We start from the raw sequence: 12120 nt of genomic DNA, 5'->3' as shown, positions 1-12120 counted from the left end.
TTTTAAAGGTAAGTAAAAATATAATATATTTTGGAAAGGTTTTCATCAAAATACTAAGTTTATAATTTAAAAATAGGCAGGCACACCTACTATTTGGAAAATTCACTCCCTACAAGTTGCAACAGTTATCTGTAACCTGGCGCATGTTCCTCATTTTATTTTATTTTGGATTATTTTTTGACTGTTATAACTTTATATTTTTCTACAGACTGAAGTTTTAGGGATTATCATTTTCTGCCATGCTGTAGGACTGAGGCGTTTCCCTCAAGGCAATGCACAAATGTTCAGTTCAGCGCCTACCACCCGTGGCCTGCAGACCACAAGTTACCAACCTGTTCTTTTGATTATTTCCCACACAGCACTGGCGGTGGCAGGTATGAGAGAATGCTGATCAAGGCACAGTCTTCCGATGTTGATAATATGATATCCGTCTACATCTTTTTCTGGGGCGATTCCATTACATACTGTTCGTTCATCCACATGGCCTAAAAAGCAAATAAAATTGGTCTCATTTTAAAATTGTTATTTATTTGGAACTCTGGAAAATGAAATCTGGTGACTTATAGCTATAGCCAAATCACTATGGTGCAGCTCCAAGAAAGGTGTAAAATCATTATTACTCTTTTCTTTTCTTGCCACCAAAACAGTAAGCCAAAGTGCTCCTGACCAATGGCTATGATTAACTGCTATTAGACTGTAGGCTATTACAGGGGCAGAAGTGGCTGCACTGGTGGAAGGAAAAAAAAAAACTGTGAAAAAAAACCAGTATCGATGAAATCTAGGAACAGCCAGGTGTTATATCTTTGCCTTGGTAAGCCTGCATATTTTTAAAGGGTTTAAATCCATATTTCTCTGATACAAGACATTCTACTATAGGGCTTCTTTCTATTAAATACTTTGAGCAATGCAGTTTAAAAGGGCTTTGTTAGTGTTAAGAATAGTCATAACATCATTAGTTCCTAGCTTCCTCTTAAATTACATAAGAAGAAAGCAAACATGAAACACACGCACACACATACACCGCCTTTCCCTAATGCACTAGGACAATGAAATCCAAAATATCATGACGGTTGGCTACATAGAAGGAAAAGAACACAACCTGAGTAATGAACTAATCAAATGAGATATGGGATGCTAATCATCTCATTTTAAAAATTAAATAAGTGTAGAAATATAAAATAGGCTCATATTGCTCTATGCAAAGTAGCTTAAGTTACCACTAACCTAACAATGAACTCATGTTCCTAATATATTGAACACCCATGTGCCTAATATATTGCTATGTAAAAGTTTCTTTGTCTATTACACAACGGATGCCATTTGGGCACAATTTTTTTAAAACACCAAAGCCCAAGTTCAAACTTCTCAGAGCTATGCCTTGTGTCCTTTATCTTTTGTATTCTAAAAGTGACCACAGCCACTTTAAATAGATTCAATTTGCCAGCTTTAGACTACCAAAACCCTTTAAATACACAAAAGAAGTCATATTCAAATAGAACTGGGGCTTTAGAATGTTTCTCCATCAATAGTCTTTCATTTTCAATAATTTCTTTCATTTTATAATGTTTTAGTACGGTAAACCTCTGTTTTCTCTGAAGCTAGATCATTATAAAGATTCTAGTAAAACTTTTTGTAAAAATTACATGTTGTAATTACTATTTGAGGACAAAAATAATGGTTCCTTTTTAAAAAACATCTCGATGATGTTGATCATGGTGATGATTACGAGTCATTTTTTAGTCACCTCCCACTCATGCAGAAGCTTTATGACATGAATATTTTTTTATAGTGAAATCAAAAGCTCTATAAAGAAAAAGAAAAATAATCATATTTGAAATTTCCACGTTTTAGCTAAGGCTCAAATTACTTCATCTCTAAGTTCAAAAAACTGGCTAATGTATGAACACATATGGGCTGAGCCACAAATTGAAATAATTCAACAGGCTATTTGTAGATTTTAAGAGCTATCCTCTTACCCATAACCCTCAGCTACACTGAATTTCACCATCTGGTCTGTGCTCTCCCATTCACTGAAAACAACACAGCTATAAACAAATAATTCCTCTCACACACCCGTTGAAATATAGGAGAATAAATGTAAACATCTGAAAATTTGCAAGCCAGAACTAGAGACTGGTGATTATAGACCTGTCTACTTGTGCATTTCCTTAAACTTCAACTCAGATGACAGATCACCATTTCAGAACAATTTTGTATTAATCTACTTAAGTATTAGTATTAATAGTTTAAAAGATAGATGTATGGACATACAAAGGGTTTAACATAGAAGATGCATAAAAACTGAGCTTATTCAGTCTAAAAGGAAATAAGTCTCATATGAGTAGATGAAAAATGTTAAGATTATAAAAATCAAGAAAATCAATTCATACATCATTTTTATGTAATTATATGTTATCTCAGCAGCAGATTAAATCTGATATACATCCTTTGCCAGGAGAAATCTACTTTATATTATGTAGCACACAGTGTATAGTAATAATTAAAAACTAAAATTAGAGAAGCCTACCCCCAACTCCTAATAAGATATTTGTTAACCCTAAAATATCCCAGGAATGTACTGTTTCTTCTAGGGCCCCAAATACAACACTATTCCTAGATTAAATAATATATGTCTAAGCACACGAAAAAAGAAAAAAACATTTTATAGCTAATACTATCCCCTTTTATTATATGGATAAGAGAAATAAATACATCTCATGCTTTAGACTGATGGCTACTAAAAGTCTCCTGAGAGTGTCCCTCTTGGGGCACATGACTTGAAGAGAAAAAACAATCATGAGACTCAACAGCATCAATTTTCTCACAATGGTTTTAAAACATTTTTGATTCACAGAATACACTGGCAAACAACAGACCACGTAACATCTTACCCAAATGAATACAAAACTGGTGATATTCACATTGTGTTTCCCCCCTTTTTATATTTAAGATCATGGAGAAGTCATTAAATCATGCCAGGAAAAAAAAAGTCATCAAATTAAAAAAAAATACTACTGCAATAAAATAGCTCAGAGAATGCCTTCAGGGACCACACTGCAGAACTACTACAGTGAATATACATTTTTGTAATTTGTTTATAATATGTTTAATTGCCTCTGAACAGAAAAAAATAAGATACAAATAAATTATTGGTTTATTTTCCACCTAAGGATTTTTACACTACTGTTTTAAAATACCTCCTTTCACTTCCCCCATGCCTGTTGGATAAGTACAAGTTCATCAGCACAGTAAACAGTGTGTCCTTTAGCTTGATTCTATTTTTTTTCTATAGTCCCTTATCTGAGTGCTCCATCCCTTTTCCAATTATCATCGTCACACATCCTCCTCGCTAATCACACCAGACTGTGTCCATTCCCCAAGCCCTTAGCGTTAATTTTTGCATTACTATTGCTCATGATGATGATTTTTACACTAATAATTCCCCTCCTCGCGTTTTTCCCATCCTATTCATTCTTTAATACATTGATCAATTGCTACCTGTTTCCTTATCACAAATTGAAATGATACTTTTTCTCCTCTGCTCGCCCATGAAACTGCTATAAAAATACTTGGCACATTAGCTCAGTTAGTTGAACACGTTAGGTAATTATCTCTCTCACTTATGAATGTGAGTCTTTTAAGATACAGACCTTGTCTTACTAAACTGATTCATCTATAGCTTTCTCCATCTCAGCTGATGACAATCTCATTCTTCGGTGCTTCTTGCCAAAAAACCTGAAGTCATCCTGAATACCTCTCTCTCATATCTAACATCCAATGGATGGGAAAATCCATTGGTTCTCCATTCATAACATATCTAGCACTTCACTAGTCTTACCAGGTCCATGATACTACACTAGTTTGTGTGGACATTATCCCTCCTGTGAATTCTTGAAGCATCCTCCTAATTAGGTCCCTGCTTCTACATTTACACCCATACAATCTATTCACAAAACAGCAATAGGGTTATACTTTTGAAATGTTTGTCTGATCACACCACTCTTCTTCTGAAAACCCTGCAATGCAATTTACCTTAGAATGGCAAAACAAAACAAAAACAAAACAAAAACAAAAAAACACCTGCACAGTCTGTACTGCTCTGAAACCCTAGTTATCTGTCTGATCTTATCACTGGTTACTCTCAATCTATTCAAATCATACTGGTCTCAAAAACATCAGGTATTTTGCTACCTTGGCTATAGCTTTCTGTCTGCCTGGAAGGCTTTCCCCCAAAAAAATGTCACTTCAGCTAAATCCTTCCCTTCTTTGATGTTTTCTTAAATGCCACATTATTGGTAAGGACTATTCTGACCACACTATTTAAAAATGTAGATTCCACTTCTATTCATGGTGAAGTAGCTTATATTGGATCAAACTTCTCATAGAAAACAATTGCAAACTTTGGAAAAATTGTTTTAAAAAAATAACTATCTAAAAAAATGGAGTCACTAAGAGACAGATTTGGAGAAGAGTGGACATCTGAAAGAAAGTAATGCCACTGAAAGAGTTTCCCATTTTGGAGGCTTTTCTAGTCACAGAACAGCTAGAATTTCGATATAAACCTGTAGTCTTACTTGTTTAAGGAACCAAATGATGAAATCTGGGGATACCACCATAGTTGAAAATTGAAAGGGATATATCTAGGAAAGGAGAAAGCCACAGGGAGAGAGTAGATTCAAATATTGTACATAAATTCTGCCCAAATCTCTGATTGACCCCTGAACAACACACACCAGAAGTAAACTCCAAGAAGCCTATGTAAGTCTAAGAAAACTGAACAAAGATTATAGATTTGTTTCACCAAAGGAGAAACAAAACCTGAAGTCCTCAGTCTGATACTGGAATTTACCAAAAAACTTACAGTTAACATCACACTTAATAGTGAAATACTGAACCTTTTTCCTTAAGATCCAAAGAAGGTTCAATCCCACCATTTTTAGTTAATGTTTTATTGGAGATCCTAGTTAGTATAATAAGATAAGGAAAAGAAATAAGAGAGATCATACAGGAAGAAGTAAAACTCTCTAGTCACAGATAGTGTACTTGTTTGTATAGAATATCCTAATGAATCTATAAAACAATTACTAGAACTAATAAACTCAATTTAGCAAGATCACAGATTATAAAGTCAATATATAAAAACCAATTTTATTTCTGTATACAAGCAGCAACTATCAGAAAATGAAATTTTAAAAGTACTATTTACAAAATAAATGTCTGCCTAATCAAACTATTTAGCTACAGTCTCTTAATGGGTTAATTATTTTCTAGGAGTAACTGAGAGAGATACTTTTACAAGCTAGATTAACTGTTCTCAAGCCAATAAATACTTAAGTTACACCCTTTGAGTTCTACATCAAGATTTCAAGACACAAAATACTTACCAGGTACCTACCATTTGCCCAATATCATTTAAGAGCTGTTTCATCATCAAGGGGTGAGGGGACAGAAAAGGAATGGGAAGTGACTCTGATCTCACCAAGTTACTCCACCCCCAAATTGGAGAATACAGCAGAGCTTGGAGGTGGAGTGGGAGGTGTTCTCTACGCCAGGAAGGGGTGGGTCTGGCTCTCCACCCTTCCTGAGCCTCCCTCTCCTACAGCCACAGAGACCGTCCGGGATGTCCCCAGACAGGCTTACTTCACAGGTTGTAAAAAAACATTAATGAAGTTGGAATCTACACATGATGGAAAGGTTGCTAACCTTTGCCCTATATGATTCTCTTGAGTGAGCTGAAGAGTATCTGGAGATCATAAAATTGCCTTATTCTCATGAGCAGTGTTGGAGACACCCTGGCTTATTAAGCCCTTGGATTCCTAGGCACTACACACAGTAACTTCTGTCAAACTCACAGTACTGCCCTCGAAACAGAGCATATTCTATAGAAGAAAACACTCAGATAAGCAAGCATGTCCATTCTAATAAGCATTTTTTAAATACTCAAGGAAAAAGAAGAGATGCTTTGGGGACCTTGCTTGCAAAGTTCCCAAGGACAGTAATTCAGTTTCAGATCGTTTTCTAACTACGCCTTTCCCCTAGTGCCTAACACAGAGTTATATGCCGATTGGATTCTAGGTAAATATTTGTTGACATGGTAAATGAATGAAGACAGACAGAGAGCTACAAAATAAGTAGATCTTTTTAAAGACTTTCTACAAAGAAATATCCATTTTTCAGAAGGCCTTTTGATTTTGGTAAATACTTTGTTAGCATTTCAAGGTGAATATACTCAGTGATTTACTCAGCTTCCGGAATAAACCATTAACCTTTAAAATAACCAACCAACCAACAAACAAAAACACTTTTTGCCCAATGCTGCCATCATGTGGTTAACATACCCCACAGGCAGAAGAGTTGTTTTCCATTTTTCTTCCTGTTGTTCATAAATTCTTTGATAACAAATTACCTATGAGATTTTTTTTTAAAGGTGGATAAATGATAGTAAGGATGACTTTGTTTCTGAGTGAACACACAAATTATGTCAAAAATAATTTGAAACAAAATAGTCCATTTGAAATCTGGTCTTTTTTCTTTGAAGGAATCTCAAATGAAGAAATTGGATTAATCATAATTCATGGCTTGTGACACAATCTCAATATTGGTTCAAAAACAACAAAATTTTAATTAACTAGCTTTTTTCATAATTAACCAGGCATATACAAATCCACTACTCAAAACAAAAGTTATGGCCTTGACAATTATCTATATTTAACTATATAACCCACTCATTAACCAATCCCCTTTCCTGCTCCAATCTGATGTAAACTTGATCCTGAATCCTGTGCTTATCATTCTTTTGAATTCTTTTTTATATCATTTTATTGTATTTATTCATATTCCTAATAGATTTGGTTTTTAAAAAATAGCTTTACAGAAGAATATTTGAATATAACAGACTGCATATATTTAAAGTGTACAATTGGACAAGCTTTGACATATGTGTATACCGGTAAAACCAGCACCACAATCAAGATAATGAACATATCCACTATCCTGAAAAGTTTCCTCATACCTACCATGTAATCCTTTTGAAGGGAATAAAAATATTTTACCCCAAAATATGTTTCTTTGACTTATTTTGAGATGGCTGTCAGAGGGCCAGCAAACAGAAGTGACCCCGCTAAGCTGTCTTTTGTGAGGGAAATTTACATCTATGGAGAGTCTGCATTAGTACAGCCAGACCTCCCCAGGTCTGGATCTAGGAAAGATTAACTGAGAGTCTGACACCTTTAAAAGTCAGAAAAGAAAAATTTACCATCTATTCTCTCTGATGGCTGCCATCTGTGAGGTTTCAGTTATATAACAAGACCACCTTTGCTAGCCAAGTCTCTCTTCTCTCCCTCCCATAACCTGTCTTGCCACAAAACCGGATTTACCACCATAACCTGTTTCTGGCCATGCTCTGAGCCTGCATTCCTTCTGTTACCTCAAGATAAGCTTCTGCACTACACTGTGGGGTTGGGTTTTCATTCCGAAGGCTCCCGTGTATACATGCCAACTAAGTCTGTATGCCTTTTCTCCTACTAATCTGCCTCATGTCAGCGATTTTCTGCAAACCTTCAGAGGGCCAAGGAGATCTTGACCCCTATACTTTCCTCCCTCCCTTTCCTATCCCCTCATCCCCGACCAACTATAAATACCTGCTGTAAGACTGAATTATATGCCTCCTTCAAATTCCTATGTTGAAGCACTAACCCTTAATATGATGGTATTTGGAGATATATTTAGATGAGGTCATTAGTGTGGGGCTCTTGTGGTATGTTTTAGTAACCTTGTAAGAAGAGACACCAGAGAGCTTGCTGGCTCTTTCCATCAAGTGAGGACACAGCGAGAAGCCTCCGTGTGCAAGCTAGGAAGAGACCTCTTACCAGAATCCAACCCTGCTGGCACCCTGAGCTCAGATTTTCAGTCTCCAGAACTATGAGAAAAGAAATTTCTGTTGTTTATGCCACCCACTCTATGGCATTTTCTTACGACAGTTCAAGCAGACTAATGCACCACTGATCTGCTGTCGCTATATATTAGTTTATATTTCATAGAATTTTATATAAATGGAATCATAGAGTATGTACTCTTATTTGTCTGGATACTTTCATTCAGCATAATTATTTGGAGATACATACATGCTATAGCAGGCATCAATATTTTATTCTTTTTTATTGCTGAATAGTTGTATTTTTTTTACTACAACTCAATACAAGCCAAAAGCAAATAAAATGCCTGCCTAGAATAAAAAATATAACGTGAATAAAAGACATCTTTCTCTCCTTTACAAAATGATCACTTATTGATACAGACAGATTCTATGTACAGTAATAGCAGGTGTAGAGAAGCATGCACATACGGTCATTTTTATTTCTCCCTAGCTTTAGGGCCAGCTACAGCACAAACAGCAAGGCTGCAGACACACAATTATATCTTGAGTACTTCCAATTCTGACCAAAGTTGTACAGCATCTGAACATAAACAAGGGCTTAGTCTATGACAGACCCAGTGCTATTAAACAGTACAGAGTTCTATCTCATCTCTTCGCTTTCTACCCAAAAGAGATGCATGCAAACTTGCTTGCACATTCTGTTTAAGCCTTATGCAAACTTATCCTCCAACATAAGAATTATAATTCTAATTTGGAATTTCTCTTACTGAAGACATTGCCCTAATTGTGAAAAATCTCAGATTTCTAATCATGAAATAATTTGGAATCTATTTCCTAACCAAATTATAGAAAATTAGAGGTATAATCAACTAGACTCATTTCATTTGTTCAGTTGCTTATTTGTTCATTTGTTCATTATAACAATCCCATGAGATATGTACAGGAGAGGCTATGTTAATCCTCTTCCATAGAGCCAAGCTACCAAAATGACTACGGAGTTCCATTCCTTCTGTAAAACATTCAAGCTGATGCCCAGGGCTTGCTGAACATACCTGTTGCGTTTCATGATAACCAAGAGACAACTTTTTGTATTTTCCAGTCTGTCACTGCCAGTTCTTTCATGGTAAATTATATAACTTAAGTAAAAATGATATAAACAAATGACAATGCACAATGAAAAGAAAACAGTTGTTATTTTTGTGAAAACTAAGTTGAATGTTCTGGAAAGACCTTGAGAATTAAAAAGAACCAGTAATGACTTAGATAAAGGCAAGGCAACTTTGAAGATTGGGGGATATTTTAAAAACCTACATGAATTTTTACTTAGTTTAATCTCAAATTAAAAATTGTAGGCAATGAATTGTAGGTATTATCAATGAAAGAAACAATACAGAATCCCAATCAGTGGGCTCCAAAAAGCTTTGGGCCATCAAAACATTAATGAATGAATATTTAAATGTTTTATGTTATAATATAATGTTTAAGGTACATATGCTTTATGATTTCCTCCTTTAACGAATTTTTTCTATTAACAAACTATATACTATACATACAAATAAGTAGGATAAAAGATTGATTTTTCAATTCTCTAATTTTACAAAGAGGAAATTAAGACTCATCAAAGTTAAGTGACAGTAAGTCATAAAGCCAGATTATAAATTTAAACTGTATATATCTATATCTGCATGGCATCTTCTGCTAGCAAGAATGGACCACTATGCGATTATAAAAATAAAACATAGGCTGTTTCAGGAGGAATAGTACATTTAATATCTTTCTTTAATCTCACTGCTACCATTCTTGAACCTCATGAAAAAGAAATAGTAAATAAAGATAGAAATACCATTATTGAGCAAGGTAAAACCATAAAAACTATAGGTTACAAACTTGGAAGCAGGAAGACAGGATAGATCATCGAATTCTAGTCAAGATGATGGTTACAGGCAGTAGGAACCTGTATGTGAATGTTTAAAACGTATGTGCTTATGTTATGCCTTGTTATGTCTGAGAGGCAGTATAATGTAACATGAAGTTAAAAAGGCAGGCTCTGGAATCAGACAGCCTGGGTTTGGGTCTTGGCTCTACCATTTACCAACCGGCAAGATTGGACACTTCACTAATCTCTGTTTCAGTCTCCCTCCCTGTAAAATGAAGATAATTCCTACCACATACAGGTGTTTTGGGGATTAAATAAAATAATCTCTATAAAGCAGTACCTGCCACATGGTAAGCACACATTACTCACTAGTTAACACTGATACTCTGATGAGGGTACTAATGTAATGTTAAGAGTATTGTTGGCACGGATACCAGTTTGCCTGGATTCAAATTCGAGCTCAATTACTTATCAGCTCTGCGAACTTGGAGAAAGTTACTTAACCTCTCTGTGCCTCAAATTCCTCATCAGTAAAATATATATAATAGCTCCAACTTCACAAGATTATTGGGAGGATTCACTGAGTTAACAAATGTAAAGTGCCTAACCTATATAAATGCCTTATGTAATCACTGTTAGATACTATTGTTTTGTATATTATTGGCTTTTCGGCTATATAGAAAACTTCCTTTTCTCACAGTATGCAGGTATTTGTTATAACCATGGTCCCTTTGGCTCTATGCTTCTCACTCTCTGAAATGAACACAGGACTCAAGCAATTTAGTCTCTAGTACAGATAGATCACTAGTGCCATCTAGTGGGGAGGAATGCTACTGATAAAGGGGTAAAATTTCTACAGATAATTGGACAAACGAAAGCTAATGTAGTTAGAAATCTGTGACAAACTAAATATAATGTAGGTTAAAAACTGACATTTTTATTTTTTAATAGACAAAAATTGTATCTAATTGTGGTATACAACATGATGTTTTGATATATGATATACGTTGTGGAATGGTAAAATCCACATTAAAAACTGATAAATTAATTTTAAAATAAATGGCTAAGAAACACATTACATACTTTTTTACTTATTTTTTAAATTTCAAAATATTATTATAATTAGGGGGGTACAAGTGTTTTTGTTACATGAATATCTTGTATAATGCTTATGTCTGGGCTTTTGGTGGGCCCATCACCAGAATAGTGTTCATTGTACCCAATAGACAAGTTTGTAGTCCACACACCCCCTCATGCACTCCCCTCTCCTTGATTTCTCATGTCCTTTATATCACTTCGTGCCTGTGTATCCATCTATTAGCTTCCAATTATTAGTGAGAACATATGGTGCTTGGTTTTCCATTCCTGAGATACTTCACTTAGGATAATGGTCTCCAGTTCATTCCATATTGCTAAAAAAATGATATTATTTTATTCCTTTTTATGGCTGAATAGTACTCCATGGTGTGTGTGTGTGTGTGTGTGTGTGTGTGTGTGTGTGTATCTCACATTTTTTTAGACACTCATGAATTGAAGGATACTTAGGTTGATTCCACATCTTTGCAATTGTGAACTGTGCTGTGATAAATACTTGAGTGCAGGTGTCTTTTTGATTAAATGACTTCATTTCCTTTGAGTAGATACCCAGTAGTGGGATTGCTAGACTGAATGGTAGCTCTACATTTCTTTCTTTGATGAATCTCCACACTGTTTCCATAGAAGTTATACTAATTTGCAGGCCCACCAAGAGTACAAGTGTACCTTTCTCTCTGCATCCACACCAGCATCTATTGTTTTTTCACTTTTTACTAATGGCCATTAGTAGGTGGGGTAAGGTTGTATCACATTGTAGCTTTAATTTGCATTTCCCTGATGATTAGCGATGTTGAGCATTTTTTCATATGTTTCCTATTTGTCTATCTTCCTTCGAAAAACTTCTGTTCATATCATTTTCCCACTTTCTGATGGGGTGGTTTGTTTTTTTCTTGCTGATTTGTTTGAGTTTTTTGTAGATTCTGGATATCAGTCCTTTGATGTATAGTGTGCAAATGTTTACTCCCATTCTGCAGGTCGTGTATACACTCTGTTGATTATTTTCTTTGCTGTGCAGAAGCTTTTTAATTTAATTGAGTACCATTTATTTATTTTTGCTGTTGTTGTATTTGCCTTTGGGATCTTGGTCATAAATTCTTTGCCTAGGCCAATATTTAAAAGAGTTTTTCCTACATTTTCTTTTGGAATTTTTATGGTTTCATGCCTTATATTTAAGTCTTTAATCCATCTTGAATTAATTTTTATATATAATGGGAGATACAGATCCTATTTCATTCTTTGGCATGTGGCTATCCAGTTTTCTCAGCACCATCTA

At 35.0% G+C, this 12120-nt stretch overlaps 1 protein-coding gene across 4 annotated transcripts in view; it reads right to left on the bottom strand.

The window, feature by feature from the left end:
• MTHFD2L (methylenetetrahydrofolate dehydrogenase (NADP+ dependent) 2 like) overlaps positions 1-12120 on the bottom strand; it is a 76454-nt gene that overhangs the window by 52695 nt on the left and 11639 nt on the right. For all 4 annotated transcript variants that reach the window (XM_045532814.1, XM_045532815.1, XM_045532813.1 and 1 more), the window contains one exon: positions 333-485. In XM_045532814.1, coding sequence (XP_045388770.1) covers positions 333-485 — 153 coding nt within the window. The remainder of the gene's footprint in view (positions 1-332; positions 486-12120) is intronic.

This window comes from Lemur catta, chromosome 19 (assembly GCF_020740605.2).
Source record: "Lemur catta isolate mLemCat1 chromosome 19, mLemCat1.pri, whole genome shotgun sequence".
In the NCBI taxonomy this organism is placed as follows: Eukaryota; Metazoa; Chordata; class Mammalia; order Primates; family Lemuridae; genus Lemur; species Lemur catta.
This window is presented reverse-complemented; position numbering and strand designations above follow the sequence as displayed.